Here is a 23,500-nt window from a genome sequence, read left to right on the forward strand (position 1 = left end):
GTCGCTGCCCCGGAAACGCGCTTTTTGTATACCGTGATTTTATGGTGCAACATGCAACTGTGAACAATATGTATATGCACATAGCCTGTTGCACAAGAGGCTTTATGTTTTTAAATATTTTATTAATGTGCTATTTTTATCCACTTAACATGTGTGATGTCAGCGTAAAAGGAACATGTTTACAGCAAAAAGATTTTGAGACCTGAACATGACGGCATAATCTGTTGAAATAGGTTGTCTTAAATTAAAAAAAGTAATATATGCGAACCTGGCTGTTGAATGGTTTTTCACAATTTAACAGATCGCCCTTCAGCCATCCCAAAATGACAAAATTCAAGGAAACGAACCAGTCGAAACTTATAAGCGAAAACAGTCCTGATACCTCTGACAGTCGGATACACGTACTGGTGCTGTTGTTGCTAAGACAGCAGGGCAGGCAGCCAGAGGTGATAGTACGGACCAATAGAAGCAAAAAATGTCCAATAAACGTAGGCTCAAAAATGCATACCTTAAGTGCTATGAGCGCTTGTTCAGCAGATATGTGTTTCACACATAGCATAGTATATGTTATTAAACTTCCGGGAAAATGCTACGAACGTACGCACCAGCCTGACATATTGCGTAACACGTGCTCCCTTTCAAACAACAATACTCAAGTCAGAAAGTTGACCAGCTTACGAATGTAATTTCTTCTGATAACCAGCAAAAGAGATCAGCATACACATTACAACTACTGCTATTACTAATACATTTCGCGCCAGGAAACAAGGAATAACTTTTCGATATAGCACACGTGCTTGCGGAGAAGTGGCGTGAACAGAGAATCAGTGGTTGCAAGACAATATGAAAACTAATCACAGTATTTATATTCACTTCAGCTCAATCCAGAAATAGCATAACGGCCTTTCTGCGGTACTCATAGCAATACACAGTTTCCTTAACCGAACTCCATCCGACCAATGCCCTCCCTCAACCACACTCGCCAACGAAGTATCTGTTCTCCATGAAAGAATGATTTTGATGACATGTCATGTGAATATTCGCACATATCCCCTATGAACAAAGGTAAATTTTAACGTTCGTCGAAGTAATACTGCCTGACATACAGTCACTAGTTTGACTCCATGCGCGACTTGGCGCAGAGCGAGCATGAACTTCTGACGATGTAGACTTGTTATATCTCGCACACTCTTTGTTGAAAGAAATGAAATTTGTCCGTCTTCTACAGCTGTAAACATTATCTTAAGAGCAATAACGAAAAGAATTTTAAGAGCTATCTTCAGCCAGAAAATTTTAGATAAAATAACCGAAAAAATGGACGTTCGAAAAATTTCCATGTTTATTTTTTATATAGCAAGAGACTAACGGTGTGACGAACGTGAACCTTGGCATGTAGTAACCTAAATATACAAGATCCCCAGATATAAAGTTTCATTCATGTACCACTTTCCAATACTGAGTAATTTAAGTACGAAGTTGAAGATTTCGTGAAAAGGTCAAAAATGCGCAATTTTCGTCCTGATTTTGCAAAAAACTGTGTGCTAAAAATCTCTCTAACCTGGACTTATTAGAAAGTCCATGGTTTAAACGGCCTAGAAAAGTGTATTTGATTACCAAACGCGGGATAATAATACTAGATGATTTTAACCAGATTTGGGCACGGAAATCGCGACACGAAAAAAATGCGAACTTTGGGTTCTTATATCTCGTAGAGTAAACACATGGTGAACACGAAACTTAATTCGCAGTACCTCGGTAGCACAAGAATGTAGAATACAAAATGATTGAGCTAATATTTTCCAAAATATCGTTTTCTGCTAAAGCCTCAAAACGAGTCTCATTCGAAACAACGTATTTTTAGCCTCCTCCCAGAACAGTGGGTAAAATATCCAACAGAGCTATATAAATTGACGCAAACTAGTTGCGCATACAGTTTTAACTTTGGGTTATACCTCGTTGATTAAAGGCATGATAAAAATAAAATTTTGGAAACAGCAACTTAGTAACATATCATTCACGTGCTGCTTTCTAAATTTCCACAAAATCAGTTCAGACTAGATTTTCGTAAAAATTACGAGAATAAATCACATTCAGTTTGCTTTTAGTAAAGCTCTTTTGCATAACTGATTTCATTTTTAAAGAGCATGTCTTCACGCATTTAGAAAACCGTGGTCGATTTTCCAACGTGCTCTAACAGTACCTGAAAACGACAGACAAATCTGAGGGAATGTTCCAGGTAACAGACAATATTGCAGCAAACTATTGTCTGTGTTTCACTGCACGTGGTTTTTATTTTTAAATTGACACGTAATATCTCTCTCTATTGCTTTGATCCACGGTGACATTGAAACTACCGGTCCAAGAACAGTAACCGGCAACGCCATCGCCGTAGGGGTCACACCTGGTAACCGTGCAATACCTGGCAGAGGTCGGTTTCTTTATTCAGGCTCCCAAACCTCTAATTTGGTTTCTTAATTTAGGTTCTAAAGCCTTGTGGTATCCGTCTGCTAAAAAGCCAGTACCTTATCTCCAGATCACAAATCTGCAGCAGCGTCTCACATATGTGGCAAGCAAAAAGGAATACAAATTTTGATTTTAAAATTCTCAACGCTGAACTTTACCAAACATGTTTCGGCACCTTCGCGCCGTCATCGATGGGTACTTTTACTCAGTTCTAAAAAATTCAAACATGTTTTAAGTGATAATTATTATCACGAAAATTATGCATAGCAACAGTTAATGTCTGCCGTGATTATTGCCTTATTTTGTGAATGTTAGTTTCTGTAGGGCATTCCCTACAGCTTTCTATCTGCAAGGAAATGATGTCATTGTAAGTTTGAGTGGGAAGTTAAGAAGTTACTATATCTAAAAATGTAAATTTGTTGACCAAAAAAGTTTTCGCGACTATATTTTGCGATTACTTACATTTACTTTCGTAGTATCCGTCGTCATCTGTATAAGCATCTGTTGTGGAGCTACACAAAACATTATCCGTTCCATTCATTCCTAGCTCTTTGACGTCGTTTCTTCTCTCTGAACTTTAATTCCATTTTCAAATTTCTCCTTGGTTTCCTTTTATCCATGCTCTGTCAACAGAAAGAAAAACATGTGAAATACAACCCTGAATAATCCCTTCTGAACTACTGTTTCATATTCTTCATCTAGAACTGCAGTCTGGGCACACACTTAGGTACAAGCGGCGTCCATCAGATTGCTTAAACACGAGGGGAATGAGTCCACAATCTTTTGAAAGAGTTCATTTGGGATGTCTCGTGTAACTTATTCTACCTCTCCTCCGACTCATTTGGTGCATCCAGTTTTGGACAATATAATTTTTATTGTCAAATATCACAAAAGCTTGAGATCAGAGCTTCTGTTTTATTTTGGTTGCATTCTCGTCGTAGCAGCTAATGTCTTTGAAACAGCTCGTCCAGTCAAGTGTGAAGACATGGTGCACTGGCTAGCATGAAAGCTGCTTTATTGACATTTCCCCAATCACGTATCACGTACCAAACATATTTATTTAATACAGATGTTGGTCAGGTATCCTATAGGCTGTCATACCGTGCCACGCTGTCACTTATCAATTCCCTACAGTCACGTTACGAGATTTAATTCAGAGCACAAGTGTCAGTCGCTCCTACTTATGAAACCACCAGCCAATATAACATTTTCCAACAAATACACTACTGACCATTAAAATTGCTACACCAAGAAGAAATGCAGATGATGAACGGGTATTCATTGGACAAATATATTATACTAGAACTGACATGTGATTACATTTTCACGCAATTTGGGTGCATAGATCCTGAGAAATCAATAACCAGAAAAACCACCTCTGGCCGTAATAACGGTCTTGATACTCCTGGGCATTGAGTCAAACAGAGCTTGGATGGCGTGTACAGGTACATCTGCCCATGCACCTTCAACACGATACCACAGTTTATCAACAGTAGTGACTGGCGTATTGTGACGAGCCAGTTGCTGGGCCACCATTGACCAGACGTTTTCAATTGATAAGAGATCTGGAGAATGTGCTGGCCAGGGCAACAGTCTAACATTTTCTGTATCCAGAAAGGCCCGTACATGACCTGCAACATGCGGTCGTGCATTATCTCGCTGAAATGTAGGGTTTCGGAGGGATCGAATGAAGGGTAGAGCCACGGGTCGTAACACATCTGAAATGTAACGTCCACTGTTCAAAGTGCCGTCAACGCGAACAAGAGGTGACCGAGACGTGTAACCAATGGCGCCCCATACCATCACGCCGGGTGATACACCAGTATGGCGATGACGAAAACATGCTTACAATGCGCGTTCACCGCGATGTCGCCAAACGCGGATGCGACTATCATGATGCTGTAAACAGAACCTGGATTCATTCGAAAAAATGACGTTTTACCACTCGTGCACTCAGGTTCGTCGTTGAGTACACCATCGCAGGCGCTCCTGTCTATGATGCATCGTCAGGGGTAACCGCAGCCATGGTCTCCGAACCGATAGTCCATGCTGCTGCAAATGTCGTCGAACTGTCCGTGCAGATGGTTGTTGTCTTGCAAACGTCCCCATCTGCTGACTCAGGGATCGAGACGTGGCTGCACGATCCGTTACAGCCATGCGCATAAGATGCCTGTCATCTCGACTGCTAGTGATACGAGGCCGTTGGGATCCAGCACGGCGTTCCGTATTACCCTCCCGATTCCATATTCTGCTTACAGTCATTGGGTCTCGACCAATGCGTGCAGCAATGTTGCGATACGATAAACCGCAATCGCGATAGGCTACAATCCAACATTTATCAAAGTTGGAAACGTGATGGTACGCATTTCTCCTCCTTAGACGAGGCATCACAACAACGTTTCACCAGGCAACGCTGGTCAAGTGTTGTTTGTGTATGAGAAATCGGTTGGACACTTTCCTCATGTCAGCACGTTGTAGGTGTCGCCACCGGCGCCAACCTTGTGTGAATACTCCGAAACGCTAATCATTTGCATATCACAGCATCTTCTTCCTGTCGGTTAAATTTCGCGTCTGTAGCAAGTCATCTTCGTGGTGTAGCAATTATAATGGCCAGTAGTGTATTTCTATTCTTGTCGCAATTTAACATTTACTCCCAAAGTTCTGTTCCGCAATGGTTGTTTTATGTGCAACTTCCTGTACATCATGGTTTCGTCGCAAGTAAAACTTTTTAATATATTCGGAGGACTGCATGTACAGTCTATTTCGCTACTTCCATGTTCAGCCTTTACCTATATTCATGTTAGCCAAACATTAGTATTTTCCAAAGCAATTCCTTGTTTTTCTCAGAACACGAAATCGAGGGATGCCGAGATCTCTGTACCTCATTATCCCATTAAATCAAACTTTCCTGTGTGTACGTCATAACTTTTTTGTGCTGACATTCTATTTGGTGCTTCATTTTTGCGGACGTTGCGTGGAATAATGTGAAAGCTGCACTATATTTCTCGTCATCTTCAGGTGCTCACTGACTTGTCGCTGCAGTGGATCGCCAATATATGCGCCGGCTCGCTAGAAAAGCGCGGGCGCGAAGGGGTGGGGCTGTAACGTCATCTTAGACAAATCATGGAGCATGGCGACATCCAGCGCCCCTGTCAGAGAAAAGGGCCACAGTCTACGCATGCGCGACGCGGGAAAAGCACGGTCGCAAATGGTGGTCCAGCGTCCGGATTCCAATAAGCGTCTATGTTGACTCTAATTCGCTCGTCTGCGTCCGACGATGCGCTAGTGACGCCAATGCTGGTTCCCATGCCTTGTGGATTGAAGTCCCAGTACGTGGAGGTGGACGAAAGGATCTTTGTCTTTCCGTAGTTCATACTACATCCTCTGTCAAGATCAGCAACAGCAGACTTTTCTACTCGACCCAATCTGGCGTGACGTCTATCTTCAGCGCATCTATTGTTAACAGTGCGACACGTCTGGCCAATGTATAATTTCCCTGGCACGGAATTTTATCGATCCGTGATCTCCTTAAACCTTAACAGAACCCAGCATCGTTTGCACACACAGTGACCCTGTCTTCATTTCTCTCCACTTCCATGGTGAACAAAATCCTTGGGTGGAGGGAGTTAAGGTGTTTCAGAAATGCAGGAAGCCTTGCTACCTCATGTGGCCTTACTAAAAAGGTGTCATCCACGTATCTCCAGAAACATTTAGGTTTCAACACAGTTGATTGAACTGCTTTTTCCTCGAAGTCTTCCATGAAAATGTTAGCTACTATGGGAGACAAATGGTTATGCATGTATATAAAATTAATGTTATACAGAGATTAAACACTTTGCGTCTCGAACCAGCTGACATATTATTGAGTTTCAATGTGGTCTCTTTGTCCACACGAGTATCTCCGATGGATTGACTACAACCCATAGGAGCTAAGTTGGAGGAGGCTATCTTACAGCTATTGAAACATGTGCTTACCTTGTCCTACTTTTTATTTAATGAACGATATTTTGAGCAAACTGACTTTGTCTCCAGTAGCAGCTAACCTTTTCAGGGAAGACTTCGAGAAAAAAGCAATCAGTCAGCTGTGTCAAAACCTAAAAAATTATGGAGATATGTGTACGGCACCTTTGTGGTATAGCCATATGGGGCAGCATCACTTGCCGCATTTCTGAAACATCTTAACTCCGTCCATCCTAGCATCTGGTTCAGCATGGAAGTGGAGAAAAATCAAGTCATCCCATTCTTAAATGTCTTGGCCCCCAGAAAAGAAGACGTTTCCTAAGGTCACATCAGGTTCTGTAAACCAACTCACAGTGACCTATACCAACGAGCTAAGGGCTGTCATCATCCATCTCAACGCAGTGACAAATTATGATTGTCGTTCATAGGGCTAGAGTTATCTCAGCTGCAGGGAGCTTATCAGTACAGCTCATCTATCTTTGCTTTGTGTTTGTACTCTGATAAACCGATCTGTAATGGATTTCAACCTGCATGCACTTCAGGAATAGCCATCATCCATCTCAACGCAGTGACGTGTTATGACTGTCGTTCATAGGGCTAGAGTTATCTCAGCTGCAGGGAGCTTATCAGTACAGCTTATCTATCTTTGCTTTGTGTTTCTGATAAACCGATCTGTAATGGATTTCAACCTGCATGCACTTAACTTCAGGAATAGCCATCATCCATCTCAATGCAGTGACGTATTATGACTGTCGTTCATAGGGCTAGAGTTATCTCAGCTGCAGGGAGCTTATCAGTAGAGCTTATCTATCTTTGCTTTGTGTTTGTATTCTGATAAACCGATCCGTAATGGATTTCAACCTGCACGCACTTAACTTCAGGAATAGCCATCATCCATATCAACACAGTGACGTGTTATGACTATCGTTCATAGGGCTAGAGTTATCTCAGCTGCAGGGAGCTTATCAGTAGAGCTTATCTATCTTTGCTTTGTGTTTGTACTCTGATAAACCGATCCGTAATGGATTTCAACCGGCATGCACTTAACTTCAGGAATAGCCATCATCCATCTCAACACAGTGACGTGTTATGACTGTCGTTCATAGGGCTTGAGTTATCTCAGCTGCAGGGAGATTATCAGTAGAGCTTATCTATCTTTGCTTTGTGTTTTTACTCTGATAAACCGATCTGTAATGGATTTCAACCTGCATGCACTTAACTTCAGGAATAGCCCTCATCCATCTCAATGCAGTGACGTATTATGACTGTCGTTCATAGGGCTAGAGTTAGCTGCAGGGAGCTTATCAGTAGAGCTTATCTATATTTACTTTGTGTTTGTACTCTGATAAACCTATCCGTAATGGATTTCAACCTGCATGCACTTAACTTCAGGAATAGCCATCATTAATCTCAATGCAGTGACGTGTTATGACTGTCGTTCATAGGGCTAGAGTTATCTCGGCTGCAGGGAGCTTATCAGTAGAGCTTATCTATCTTTACTTTGTGTTTGCACTCTGATAAACCGATCCGTAATGGATTTCAACCTGCATGCACTTAACTTCAGGAATAGCCAGAAGAAATGGAGAACCGCACGAGGATGGTTTTCTACCTTATGTTGGTGGTGTGTGCTCTAATATCGGCAGGCCGTACAAGAAACATCACATAAAATGTGTCTTCCGTCCACCAGCGCAAGTGAAAACGATGATGGGTTCTGTTAAAGGCGACCTTGGGCTAAGGACGTCAGGGATAAATAAAAACCTGTGCCTGTGTGGGAAATCATACTTTGGACAGACAGGTCGCAATGTTAGATGCGCTGAAAATAAACGTCATACCAAATCGGGTCAGCCAGGAAAGTCTGCTTTTCTGAGCACTGTCTTCACAAGGGACATAGCCTGAACTATGGAGAGACATAGATCCTTTCGTCTGCCTCCACGTGCCGAGACTCTATCATTAAAGAAGCAATCGGAACGTGCGTAAGTAACGAGAGACACGGGGTTTCAACTCAGCAAGGCATGGGAACCAGCAGTGGCGACACTAAGGCATCGCTGCCGCAGACCAAGGTATCCAATGAGTCGACTCATTGAATCGGAGTCGGCACTTACACTGGGTGCCAACACTCTGCCCACGCGAACGCAGGGCTGCTGCTTGAGAAAGCGTAGACCGTGGTCCATTTCTCTGGTAAGGTGCTCTGGTCGATTTTGTGCTCTATGATTCGTCTATGATGACGTTATAGCCCCACCCACTGGCGCCAGCGTTTTTCTAGTGAGTTTTCTGGCGAGCCACTGCAGCAAAAAGCCAGTAAGCACCTAAAGATGACGAGTGGCTATCTCATTGAACTACCGTGCAGCTTTCACAACCGTGCAGCGTTCCCGTCAGATCACCGAAGTTAAGCGCTGTAGGGCTCGGATAGCACTTGGAAGGCTGGCCATCCAGGTCTGCCGAGCGCTGTTGGCAAGCGGGGATCACTCGGGCCTTGTGAGGTCAACTGAGGAGCTACTTAACTTAGCGGCTCCAGCCGCGAAAGCTGACTACGGCCCGAAAAGTGGTGTGCTGACTGTATATCCCTCCATATCCGTATCCAGTACGGCTTATAGGCTGAAGATGACACGGCGGTCGGTCGGTACCGTTGGGGCTTTCGAGGCCTGTTCGGACGAGGCATAGTTTCACAACATTATCCGACGCGACGACCGTGAACCACTGAAGCAGTTATTACATCGGGAATGTCTCAAACACCACAACGAAATTAATTTTAAAATACGCGCTGTTATGGAGATCAAACTACAAATTTTTTAGCTATGCTACTCACAGTAGCCTACCTCCAGTTTATTAGCGCAAAACATTCATCTATCAGCTGTAAGAATGCACCTTATTTTGAAACACTATTTGTACATGACAGTAGTACAAACATTTACAGTGAGAGTTTTTATTACACTAATACAGAGTCGCGTTTATACGCTAAAGACTGATGTTATTTTTCAGGTGTGCACTTTCCTCCTGGCAGTTGAGAACTTGAGAATATCAGAAGAAGTTATGTTTTTTGGCCAGAAGAGAGAAAGGAGCAGTTTCAGCTACAGTTTTGCCACGGAGGTTCCAGATGGTGGCGCCACACCCCAGACAGCGGCCACCAGTGGCAGTGGGCAGTCAGAGGCACAGAACACGGGGACAGACGAAAGTGGCATCCACTCGTTTCTGAGCTACTGAGCTAGCCTCTCTCAACAGTAATAACGTATCTTATGTCAAAGAGATACAGGGGGAAAACTGTATTTGTCAAATGAAGTACACGGTGTTTCAAAAAGATTAACCTTATTTCAAAACTCAATATTTATTGATAAAAACATACTACAAACATGGGATTAATTGCAAAATACTCACAAAATATTAAAGTTTTAGTTAATCTTTTACAAATGCTCTATGAGTCCAGCAGCAGCAGTACGAGCAAAATCCAGTCAATTGCTAAATTCATAATGAACTTTACGCAATGTATCTGCTTTTACAGAAGTTATGGCGGCTGTTATTCTGTTCTTGACTTCTTCCATGTCACGAGCTAGAGGAGATATGAACACACTTTCCTTCACGTATACCCACAAGAAGAAATCGCACTAGTCATGTCTGGCGACCTCGGAAGCCAAGAATGCAGAGCAGTGTATGGGGGTCCCGTGCGCCCTATCCAGCGTTGAGGCAGAGCGGCATTGAGAAACTAACGCACGTTGTTGTGCCATTGTGATGGAGCTCCATCCTATTGGAAAATGAAGTCATCGGAATCGTGGCGAGTAGACTTCCGTGGGCTCCGCTCAGACGTCTGCCGGATTCTTTCCACCATACTATCATCTGGTCTCTTACTTTTGCTCAAGCAACCTGTCTCTTCAAATTGGCGAAACCAGCGACGAATGTTTTTGGGTGCAGGCGAATCAATGCTAAAACGCCGACAAAAGCACGCTGGGCCGAAATCACTGACTGACTGTTTGCAAACTACAGCACACAACACGCTTTCCGTTAAGCAGACGTTATCTTACTTGTGAGAGACTGCAAACTGAGAAAACGTATTGAATGACAGCTAAGGCGATTTTCTTAAAACCTTGGACACGTCCATTAAGAAAAAAAAAAAAACGGATTTCCTTGCCGGCGCGTCCCACGTTTTGTAATTATTACTGCCCAAAACCAGGTCAATCTTTTCAAAACACCCTGTATATTCTTAATTCATGTACTGTGTTTATTTACTTAAATATGAATTTTTCGTACTTCTGGTGTTACAGAACAATTTTGGGTTGATTTGTAAAATTAGTAAGTGATACTAAGCTGTAAATTAATACTTAAACAAATGAATAATTATTTTTATTTAAATTCACCAACGATATGCTGCTCTCTTCCAACTGGTTTGCAGCCATCCCTGATAATTCTCTCTCGGAAAATGCTTAGACATATGAACAGAAAGATATGCAATAGGGCAGTCAAATGGCAGGAGACAAATGGAAGAAAGGAAGTAAATCGTTTAAGTAGTAAGTGGGCAGACTGAGCGCACTCGCAGGTAATTTATTGACATTTTTCATTTTGTTATAAACGGGTAGGTTGAGCACACTAGAAACTTACTTAATGACATTTCTTATAAACGAATCACTTGAGTGTGCAAACCAACGCACCCAAAAGTCACACAACGAACTCCAGAACATCAAATTCGTAATCATTATTTTTAATCTTCTTCATTCCTTTATATTTTAGCTTAATGTCACCTTTTTCAAAATATTGAAAGTCCCAACCACTAATTAATGTGTTGTATCTGTTTAGTAAAGTAGCTTTGAATTTTCCATCGAGTTACATGCAATTTTTCCCCCCATTTCTAGTTTTTAAATATTCACAGCCTGTAATATAATAAAATTTATTTACTTCTAACTCATTAATCTTTTAAACAAACTAGAATTGCTTTCATTATTGAGCATCTTCAGTAGAGCGTCCATTTATGTAGAACAAAATTTTAATAAGCTTTTAAATTTTTAATCTTTATAAATATGACTAATGTGTGGGACGAATTTAAATTTGACATCTTTGTTGAGAGAAGTAATAATCCTAGAGAGAAACATGTTAAGTGTAATTCTTCCAAAGAATATTTTAAACCATCATTAATTATAGAACACTTGAGAAGTCAAAATCATACTGAACATGTTAATGTATTAAAGAGAATTTATGGAGATAAACATGAAAAGAAGTTTGATAGCTATGAGGAAACTGATATAGAAATATGGGAGGAATTAGAAAACTGCAGTTCTCTCTATTTTATGACTGTAAAACAAATAGTTGATTCTAATTTGTTTATTAATAATTTCTTAACAGAACTACAAAAAAAATATTTGAAAGATTATTCATTATTTTTAAAAGTATCTCACTCTATAACCAAAAACTTAGATAGCACAGAATACAACAAAACGCAACTAACTACTTTATATTATTTGTATAAAAATGTGGTATGAAGTTTATTTTTTCATTAGAAGAGATTCAATAGGCATAAGGCACTGCATCAAAATTTTCTAGAACCACTCTTTTATCATACTGAAATGAGAATTCTTTCTTAACCTATTTGTTGACCAGATTATTTGTTTCATGATCTCTTGTTATCTGATTGTACTCTAACTGTATCTTTTCTTCCACTTCACTCTGAATTAGCCATATCATGGATTCACCATCCAACTTGTGAATATTCCTGTAGTTTAGAGTGAAGCCTTCATCTCTGTCTTTTTATCATTTTTCTCATAAGAGTAACTTTTTGGGCCTGTTGATGCCCAGTCTGTAATCCAGTTATTTCCCATTTCATCAATCCATTCGCCTAACATACAGCCTGTTTCCACAGTATTTTCACCATAATCAATATATACTACAGAATCGATATCAAAATATGTAACAGATTCTCCTAGTTTATCTAACATATCATATAATATGAATCTTGCATTTGATGTAGTGAATGCAGCTATAAAAATATTTGTAGCTGTGTTGTTTTCCATCTAATAAACCTTGAAATTATATCTCATCTGAACCATCTGCTCTGTAATAAAATTGATATCTAAGTTATCTTATTGGTCATCCAGCAGTATCCCATAAAAGTGCTGTAAATTGGTTACATATTCTGTTTGACTCATATTTTGCCTTTGCCCAAATTTTCCCCATAATGAATTAAGACGTATCTTAGCAACAGCTGGTTTTCCCAGATTTTCCTTTTTTCTGTTATGATCCAAGTCAATATCCAACTTCACTTTAACTGCTTTGATATACTCTTCAGCAGACTCGAAATTATATTGACTGGTTCTGAGTTTTATTTTCAGAAAATCTTTCACATAATTTTCAAACAACATATTGGTTTTATTTTTAAAATCCCAAACGTTATACACATTTAAAATTTCATATCCTTTTTCTACATCTTTCTTCACTTCATCAGTCGTCCCAAGTTCCAATAAAACTTCTTTCATCATCGCTGTGATTGCACTTATCTATTTTTTCTTGACCTCATTTGACACACAAAGGAAACAACAGTTTTCCATTTTTATCGATTTGCATATGTACAGGCAAAACAGGGTGATACAATCCTCTAGGAGCCAATACTTCACATTTTATTAAACCATACCATTTTTTGAATAATATTTTATTCTATATACTTTTCTCGGATGTTGTTCAGGATAAAAGTCATGAAATTACACAGGATAAATACTACATACATCAATATATTTTACTTTTGAGCTAACACCATCTGCTTTAGCTCTTAATTTTATTGCATTTGTTTGACCACCACAAAAAGTGTCTCTTGGATTCGACAGTTCAACAATTTCAGGCAACTGCTTTAATTTCTTAAGCCTTTTATATTCTGCTGAGTTCACCCAATCACATTCCCACATCTCTGCCAGATTGTATCCAGCATTTCGTATTTCTGGAATTCTTCTCAAAGTCTTTTGATAAAGGTCATCTATTGACTCCTTATTATTATTGTTAATCGTCTCACTTTTGTAACATTTTTTACATCAATGCCAATAACAGCCATTGTATTGATAAACAGTATTAGTTTCTTTACCAAACCCATCTACTTCTGCACCAGCTATTCTTACTTTGCCACCATTAAGAGCTTGTTGAATGTTGTTACTGTTTAACCAAGCTATGGATTCTTTATTATAATTCTCTTTCTGTTCTTTATCCAATACAGCGATTGTATTTTTCGGTAAATATTTGGATCTGTAAATAGTCATGCAAACTCCAGCGATGGTTAAATAACAGAATGGATCAATGAAACTTCCTGGCAGATTAAAACTGTGTGCCCGACCGAGACTCGAACTCAGGACCATTGCCTTTCGTGGGCAAGTGCTCTACCATCTGAGCTACCGAAGCACGACTCACGCCCGGTACTCACAGCTTTACTTCTGCCAGTATCTCGTCTCCAGTGAGTACCGGGCGTGAGTCGTGCTTCGGTAGCTCAGATGGTAGAGCACTTGCCCGCAAAAGGCAAAGGTCCTGAGTACGAGTCTCAGTCGGGCACACAGTTTTAATCTGCCAGGAAGTTTCATATCAGCGCACACTCCGCTGCAGAGTGAATATCTTATTCTAGAATGGATCAATGTTAGCTATCTCTAGAAATTGTTTTCTCAGTTCTAAACAGCCTCTTCTCAATATATCTACATCAGAATTACAGTGCACGTTAATGTCTTTCTTCATGTTGAACACATAATTTTCTTTAAATCTGGAGCTATGCCATTTTAGAAATGCTTCTATATCTTTTGGCTTCATAGTGTCGACACAGTAAAATTCAGTATCAGGAATCGGTCTTATGTAGTTTTCATTTTCTGGCATATTGAATAAATGTGGGAAGTAGCCTTTCTTCAATTCTTTCAAATCAAAAGTTTTTGGAAAACTACTGAGCAGTCTTTGGATAAACTTACTGCCGACTATAATTTATATGCCTACCTGTTTGATCTCCAATAACATCAGTTTAGTTCCTGGTTAGATGGTATATGGCCTTATTGTATTTTCAACACAGTACTTCAAAATGAATTGGGGATCGTAACCTTTTGCATAAAGAGCTATAAATGTGTAATAACTGTTCTCTTCAGATATCGTCCATCTACAGAATTCATAATTTCTCTTAAATTTATAAATAGTATCACCTTTAAAATTGTGAACAATTATGAAATTTTGAATGTGTGTTCCAGTTTCTTGAGTTGCTTCATAATCAAACCACATGTATCTCTCAGTATAGGTTCAATTCGCTTTCTTAGGGAAGCCTTTTTCACAACATTTGAACTCTTTACCAGCGACTACTTTAGTGCGTTAAATATAAAAATCTTTGAATTCTCAATTAACATAGTAACCTCCTTTGTTACAATTTGGGCAACCTTGCACTATCAAATCCTCACCAAATCATCTATCACAGATACCACCTTTTTGCAATACAGGTTGCATATAACATTTATGATTTCCAATATCCACTACATGATACAATTTCTGCAAAGTTCAAAGCCACATTTATGTTCTTTAGACCTGAAACAAATCTTTTTGCATCCTACACACTTGTAAGCTGTCTCACAAACTTCTTGGTGATCGTTCAAACATTCTTCATTATAACACTATCTATCGCATTTCTCACAATAAATCTTATTTTCTTCACTTTCATGTTCTGGACTTTTGCATAATATGCACATTTTTCTCTCTGTTTCACATTTGTGAGCATTCTTGTTGTGGTAAGGCTTCTTGCATTTATCACAGAAATATGAAGATCCTAGGAATGCTGTCATATTGTTAATTACATAAAAATGGTTGTAATCTTTATACAGATAAATTTTCATTTCTTTTTCAGCGCCACTATAGATAACCACATTGAAATTTTCAGCACATACGACATTTATTTGGATATCCAATAGTTATTCAACATTTTTGATGTCATCTAAAGTAAATCCTTCTTCATTGTATTCACACAGCTATTTACATAATTTGCCAGTTAACTCTTTCTGTAATTTGTATTCATTTCCTTCTCTGATTTTCTTAATTTCAGCTGTGGCTAGTTCCCTTCCCAAAATATTATTTGTATGGTATGTTAATGCAACAATTACTGCTCTAGGACAGCACAGATTATCATCATTTTTAATTCTTGTGATGCATCTCGTAGTCTGTTTATCTTCAGCAAGATTAATTATTTTTTTCCATTACCACCTTGTCCTCTAGGAATTGCAAACATCTGAATATTAAATGTGGTATCTGCTATATCAACAGTCTCATCAGATATCTCTCATTTTGTTTCACAATGCTTGAACAGTGTTATTCAATGCATTATAACCTTTAGAAATTATATAAAACATTTCTGGGTAGTTGACTGTTATATTCAACTTATCTCCTTTCCTGAAATTAGTTCTCTTTTTAGCTACATCTACCATAGAGTTGAGTGCTTTCGTTATGTAATCTGTTTTCTCACTAACAGTATCGGGTCTTGCAATGTTAGCATGGTTAAAGACAATTATATAGACCACGCTTTAAAATTTCATTTAATCTCTATCTAGTTCCTTTAATCTTAAATAAATGCTTTTTAGATGGTTCAGCCTCCTTTTCTTGCTCAAATATTTTGCTACTAAATGGGTCAATTTAATCTACCTTCACTATTTTTCTTCTCTCGATGTGTGAGGTTTATCAATAATGTTATCATCAAATCTGTAAAAATAATTATATTGGGTACACACTTTGGTCTTGATCTAGTCTTTTGGACTACTTCTGGATGAAATGTAAACACTTGTTACCTGACAGTGTTAATTAACTCTGATATCTTTAATATACTGTATCCTCTAATGCCAAGACTTTTAGCTCTAGATTTGAGTTCCTTCACCCTCAAATTATGGAGAGTTCTTGTGGGAGGAGGCAAATTATTTGAAACGATTAATTTAATTAAATTACCTTTTCTAAGTCTGCTGTATACTCATAAATTATTCTGCCTGCAATAATCACGAAGTTGATCGACTGTCTAAACGCTCTCTAAAAGCTTCATCCATTTATTAAGGAATAAAAAACATTAGTTTTACAAAGAATGAGAGTTTTCATTTCTTGTTTTCTGATGCGTCTGTTTGTCAGTAAATGTTTTTTGAGATAGTTTTCAACTATTGCTTTTCCACACTTATACACTATTTTTCTCTTTCGCCTATATTCTAGTTTATAAATCTTGCATCTACTTGCGAGCTTGTACCTAGATGTATGACTTAAGTAAAAACAACAAAGATCTTTAATTTATTGACAGCCAATACATTTTTCACAATGTTGTTCTCTATATAATGCTTGTAGTAGTAGTAGTAGTAGCAGTAGTAGTAGTAATTGTTGTTGTTTGTAACAACAAAGAAAATCTTTCATGTCCTTAAACATTTACAAAGGACTCTTATAACTAGATACAAATTGTTTAAAACGTTTTTTCATTATTATATGCATTTCTTCTAAGCATTTTATTACATTCTTTACAAATATTTGAATTCTTATTCATTGTACATTTACGTTAATAAAAGTTATCAATTGACATTTCCACTTCGTATTTTGTACGCTTCTTGTACACTTCCAATTATTGAGAGAAAATTTTGATTAGTAATTAACATTTTTAGACCTGGTGGTCACAGTTGTGTATATAAAGTTTGTTCACTAATATTTCGCTGACAAGAAATGTCAGGTACATAAAAACTCACAGTGCACATTTGTGTAGGTTTATTTTAGCCATGGTCCAGCAGCTGCTGCTCTCTTCTGAGCAGTCTGTGAACTACATGGTGAAATATACTCTCTGATGTTGTCTCTCTGTGGGAAGCCATTGCTCGTTGACTTTATTGCTACAATAGTCACATTGTGGGGTTTGTTAATGAATGTTTCGTGTGGTTTCCTTCTTTTGGAAACTTTAGACATTCTTTCAGTGGAATTTTCAGCAATTTCATTCAGTTCATATATGTGTTATGTATCAGGTAAATTTAATGTACACATTTGTGTACAACAGGTCATTAATTGTGTAAAATAGGAAACGTAACCCCAAATTTTGTCTCAGCTGTATTTGCATGGCTGTGGTAGTTAGGTGTGGTATTTTTTCAGGAATTTCAGTACCAGCAGCAAGGAGGAGAATAACTGACCAGTACACATGATTTTATTTTATATTTCTGGCTTTTAACTTACAAATCTGGATAAGGAATATCTTTCTGTGGAGAAGATTGGGGCTTGATTATGGACATAATTGAAAATGGTGATGTTTCTGACATACATTTCAGTGGAGATGAGGATGACAGTGTACCACTTATTGAAAGGCAAGCTCCACACACAGTGAAACGTGTTGGAGCAGATAAAATGAGCGTGAATGATGTGTTTAGAGACACCATATCTAAAGATGAAGATGACAGAGAGGTGGTGGATGCTGAAATGAACCTTTTTTGCAATGAAAACAACCCAGAATTGAATAACCTGTGTGACAATATAATGGTGACACCTAAAGAATCCATAAAATGGAAACGCAAGCCTCTAAGTACAATGGGACTAACATACAAAGCTCTAAATTTTGAAGAATCTGTCTTGTGTTCTCCAATACAATACTTCAAAAGATATATACCAGATGATTTGTTCACTAGCATAGCAGCACATACTAATATTTATGCATTACGACAAGGCAAATCCTCATTCAAGTAGACAACTCCTCAAGAACTAGAGGTGCTATTTGGTTTGCATATATTGACTGGTGCTTTGAAACTTCCCAGCTTACGAATGTATTGGGATACAAGCATGAAGGTCAATGTGTTTTGGGAAAACATTTCACGAGACAGATTTTTAGAATTACGAACAAATTTACACTTGGTGAACAATCTGGAGAAGCCACCTGAAAACAAAGATAAATTTTACAAATTCAGCCCAGTTTACACAGCCATTCGAAAACGTTGCAGTGACCTTCCTACAGAAGAGAATGTTTGTGTGGATGAAGGAATTATTCCTTTCACTGGGAAGTTCGCTGCAAAGCAGTGTGTAAGGGGAAACCAAGTCCATGGGGAATCAATGTCTTCATGTTGTGTGGAAAGTGTGGAATAGTGCATGATTTCCTTTTGGATCAAGGCGCTACAACTAAACTAAATACCACATGCTGAAAAAAAATTTGGATTAGGTCCTCCTGTTTCAAGTTCTGAAATCTCAAGGCATCAATGCAGCAGGTACTGTCCGTCAGAACAGATTTGGAAAGAACTTGCCTATTTCAGATGATAAAACAATAACGAAACAAGCCAGAGGTTACTGTGAAGAAATCACTAGTGCTGATGAAATTACCATGTGTAAGTGGTTAGACAATAGGCCAATTGTATTGTGCTCAATCTTTTTTGGTAAAGGCTCAATGGATGAAGTTGAGCTTTGGGACAAAAAGCACCATAAATATGTGAAAGTAGAAAGACCTGAAATCGTGAGAAAATATAACCATGCAATGGGTGGTGTGGATCTATTTGATCAATTGATAAGCTGCTGCATAGTTCTCATCAGATCTCGAAAATGGCCTTGCGTATGATTCTTCACGGTGTTGACTTTGCCATTGTGCAAAGTTGGTTGGAAATACAGACGAGATGCAGACAACCTGTCCATCCCAAAGAAGAAGGAAATGGACCTTCTTCAATTCGTATCAGGGCAGCAGATGGATTGATACTGTGCCAAAAGAAAGTGACTGAAAAGAAGAGGGGGCATCTGTATGAAGAAGGACTGGCTTCAGACATGAGAGTCACACTAAAGAAACAGAGGAGAATTACGACCAGCTACAGAGATACAGTTTGATTCTATTGACCATTTGCATTTGCATGATGTAAGAGCTCCAAGTCGCAAATTTCCAAAATGTACGGGGTGTTCAAGAATCCATTACAGAAAATGTAAAGCACATTTGTGTCTCCAAAAGGACACAAACTGTTTTTTGCAGTTTCATACTAAATGTTAAAATCAGGTGTTGACCATTGTTTTTTAAATAAGAATGTAATATGGAATTATTTTTATTGTTTCCTCTGTTTTAAAGTGAAATAAAGAGTGGCATAATTGATCCATACTGTTAACTTCCTTAATTTATGACATGAATGAAGCTCGAGACCTGATGAACACATTTGTGTACATTAAATATCTGGAAAACTAGAGATCACACGAAATTTTTTCTTAGAAAAATGTTGTTAGGAGACTCACCATCCTGTAAAAATGATGTCAGATTTTTTTATGATAAAATAAAAAATCAGGTCTGAAAGGGTTAAAATTATTCCTTAATTAGTGAATCCTCTTTCATGTTGCTGCGGGCTTGATAACTGTATAGATAAAGTATTTACACTCTTAATTTTCGTTCTATCACTAGTATTCCTACTGTGTGTTTTTTATTTCATTTACGTTTTTTTAGTACAATGCACATTTCACGAAAAACAAATTGTGATATATAATAACACATTCTTAAGGAAATTTCAGATGGAATTCCAGGCACATGAATAATTAACAGACCATGACGCCAAAGAAATTTACTGTGTTTTCATTCTATATAAAATGGAGTGGATTCTACACCTCATGAACAACAAGCTTACAAAGAACAAGAAACAAGTGCTTGTAATAGTTGATAATGAGAATAATCCATGGTTCAAAGCAAAAGATGCTGCTGAAGTATTAGAATATAAAGACACAAAACAGGAAATTAGAAAAAATGTGGCTGTAGATGACAGTAAAATGTTTGAAGATTTAAAGAGTGTCTCGCAGACACCCTCAAGAGACAACGAAAAATCTTCAATTTTTATCAATGATGTAGGTATTTATTCTTTAATTTGAAAATATAAAAAGAAGAAGCAAACGTGTTTAGAAAATGAGTCACTCATGACGTTCTTCCTTCGATTCGAAAATTCGGCGAATATAAACTGCAACAAACAATAAAAGAGAAGGAGCAACTCGCCAACGATTTCAAAACAGACTCTCGTTCGACTCAAAAGAGAAAGACGAATTGAAAGAGGAAAACAAAAGAATCAAACAATTCAAAATGAGTGTGAAAGTTTTTATTGACAAAGTCAAACAAAAAGTGCATACATTTACATAATTACATCAAAAAGGTACTCCGTAATCAACAACTTTAAAGTTGGAAAAACAGTGGAATTTGTCTATTCGAAACTTGAATTTCAATTCTTCACACAATGTGCAAGATAAATTCTATATCCGTTTTTACAATAAAGTATATGATATTCATAAAACAGAAACGATGATTCACGAGTATTAGACGACTTCAGAGATAAAAAGGACAAGGAAATCTTCGTTTTACGTCACACACAACTGCTCAAAAGTGCTAAATTAACGATTAAAAACATAAACGAGCCTTTCCACTTCATTAATGATTTAACTAAAAATCACTTAGAGGAAATGTACTTTTTAGACCCAATAACGCCCGAAGAAGAGTTATTTATCCAGTAGAAATGAAGGAGAAAATAAATCAAGCTGTTTGATGATTGCATAACTGAAAATAATTTAAGTTTAACTAGATGAGAATTGTTGCATCAAATAAAAGTTGAACATCACATTAACATCACAAAGATTTGGAATTGCTTCAAAGAACTAAAACAATGAAAAGTAGTAAAGAACAGATAACACATAAAGAAGTTAAAATTACAGTTCTTATTAATCGACCTGTTGCTTATACTATTCATTATCTGAAGATAGCTTCCTTCCCCTCGCATACTATTTTATCAATGGTGCTCGTCTCTCTGGGCGATTCACCAACTTTTTCGAAGGAGAATATTCTCCCCCTGCAGATCTTAAACAACAGTATTTGCTCTCAACCACGTCTGTCACAACAATTGCAGACATGCAGAGCACCCCCCCGGAAAAATTACTAATGTTTTTTTCATTCTACATAAACTGGCAGTTGTCACTAGTAAAGGAATATGAATTAAGTTTAGGAAGTTGTTTCAAAGACATTTGGATTCCTTTCTTTAATAAAAAGGATGTTTTTATGAAATCGACAATTTATGCTTTATTAAGTATGGAATTTCAGCCAATGTGGTGCCATCAGCTGAAGATTACCTCATTATTAAAAGTAATTTAGTACAATCCTTAAATAATTACACCGAAATAAAATATAACGATCCTCTTGCTCTACAATACGAATATACTCAAAATGAAGCTAAACAGATAACACCAAATAATATAAGTAAAAAAAACATGGACTTTAGCGCCGATTAAAAACTTTAAAAAACTTGTATTGAGTGTGAGAACTAAGGTAGCTAATGAAATTAAAGATTTCTATATTGCACTTGAAGAAATATTTCGTGATTATGCTGAATATGTAAAAGAACATAAAGCTATTCAATCTCAAAAAATTATCGAACAGCCATCAATAGAATTAAAAGAAAAGGAAAAAAATGCCTTCACATAAGAGGTGTAATTTCTGATGTAGTAGAGACGGAAAAAGAACAAATTATATACATTGCAGCATCAAAACACTATGCCAAGAAAAATTATATTAAAGTTGGTGGTGTATTATCTGAAAATCATCTGTCAGGATGATTATTGATCTATAATAGTGGAAGACCTAAAGACAATAAATTATTTTATTATATATGACGGTAGTGTCTGTTCCCGAAAGAACAGTTACCATGGATGACCATGCAGCTTTGCTAGAAATGAAATGATAATTAAACGGACACCCTAGTTGGAAATAGACGTTGATGTACTTCATTGGGGACATGTTGAAAATGTGTGCCCCGACTGGGACTCGAACCCGGGATCCCCTGCTTACATGTTGCTTCTCAGCAACGGAAAGAGGCATTACCAGTTGTGCATCATTGTAAGATTTTCATCATTGCACTATGAACCGAAAGTATTTTCTTGCGTTTTCTTTATCGATGTTTTGTCTGACTGCTTGTAGCTCTTTCACAGAAGGGATAAAAACGTCAGATCTAGCGAGACTGGAATCGCGAACCAGAACAGGCACTTTTTACATGTCTGCTTATTACCACAGAGCTAGCGAATAAGTATGTATCCACGATTCCTATTACGAGGCCAATAGTTACAAGAACTCGTGAATCGCTATTTAAAGGACAAGATTAGTTGCGATTTCCACGTGCAACGAGTTTCCTGGGCTGAAAACGGTAAATTTACAATCATTTGTTACACCTCAAGCGATAACAACTCAGATTATTCAATGGAACTGACAGGAAAAATCAAGTGAACTTTGAGGCTTAATTCCATGCACAACAGGAAGTAACTCGTCGATCACAGAGTTGCCAAATATACCTTGCCTTGTTGCCAAATCTCAGTTACAGAACCAGCAGGAAGAAGACGAACCGATGTGTTCCTACAGAGGTCTGGGAAGTGACCATAGCCGGCATCTCAAAGACGCGGCTGGCACGGCCTGGAATACGTAATGTGTCTGATTCACATTTCTGTAACTAGGTTTAGGGACTGCAGCGTAGTTACTAATAATACTCAGAAATGATTGTGAACTAAGCATCATAAATCAGTAACTCTCATTGTTGTTTTTATATTTCTTACGTAAGTGTACTCAAAACTAAGAAACTCATTCATGGACGTTTTCGTGCCTGGCCGATAGTCGAGCACAACATTTGCTTGTTTTGAGGTCCATACATTAATTAATGGAGAAGTGAACACTGTTCAAAAGTGATCTTTAAAATGAAATGATAATTAAATGGACACCCTAGCTGCAAACAGGCGTTGATGTACTTCATTGGGGACATGTTGAAAATGTGTGGCCCAACGGGGACTCGAACCCGGGATCTCCTGCTTACATGGCGGACGCACTATCCATCTGAGCCACCGCGGGCACAGAGGATAGTGTGTCTGCAGGGACGTATCCCTTGCACGCTCCCTGCGAGCGCCTGAAATACATCAACACCTGTTTGCAGATAGGGTGTCCATTTAATTATCATTTCATTTCTAGCAAAGCTGCATGGTCATCCACGGTAACTGTTCTTTCGGGAACGGATACTACCGTCATATATAGTTAAAATATGGCTTCCCATTGACCTTCTTGTGCGAACGCACACGCTATGCCCGAACTCGTACAGGACTTGGTAGATTAATCTGCCACGAGTAATTAGTATGATGGGCAAACACCTAT

General features: G+C 38.2%; 2 protein-coding genes across 2 annotated transcripts in view; both read left to right on the forward strand.

The window, feature by feature from the left end:
• LOC126209920 (uncharacterized) overlaps positions 1-10,557 on the forward strand; it is an 84,961-nt gene extending 74,404 nt beyond the window's left edge. Inside the window, exon 5 of the mRNA XM_049939039.1 lies at positions 9,403-10,557. Within this exon, the coding sequence (XP_049794996.1) occupies positions 9,403-9,624 (222 nt within the window). The 3' untranslated portion in view covers positions 9,625-10,557. The remainder of the gene's footprint in view (positions 1-9,402) is intronic.
• A 7,593-nt stretch (positions 10,558-18,150) lies between these two features.
• Positions 18,151-19,191, forward strand: LOC126209921 (piggyBac transposable element-derived protein 3-like). Its single transcript, XM_049939040.1, has 3 exons — positions 18,151-18,459; positions 18,542-18,829; positions 18,907-19,191. Exons 1-3 carry the CDS (start codon positions 18,151-18,153, stop codon positions 19,189-19,191), a joined length of 882 nt encoding a protein of 293 aa, XP_049794997.1.
• Positions 19,192-23,500: the final 4,309 nt, after the last annotated feature.

The sequence above is a fragment of the Schistocerca nitens genome, chromosome 10 (genome assembly GCF_023898315.1).
Source record: "Schistocerca nitens isolate TAMUIC-IGC-003100 chromosome 10, iqSchNite1.1, whole genome shotgun sequence".
In the NCBI taxonomy this organism is placed as follows: Eukaryota; Metazoa; Arthropoda; class Insecta; order Orthoptera; family Acrididae; genus Schistocerca; species Schistocerca nitens.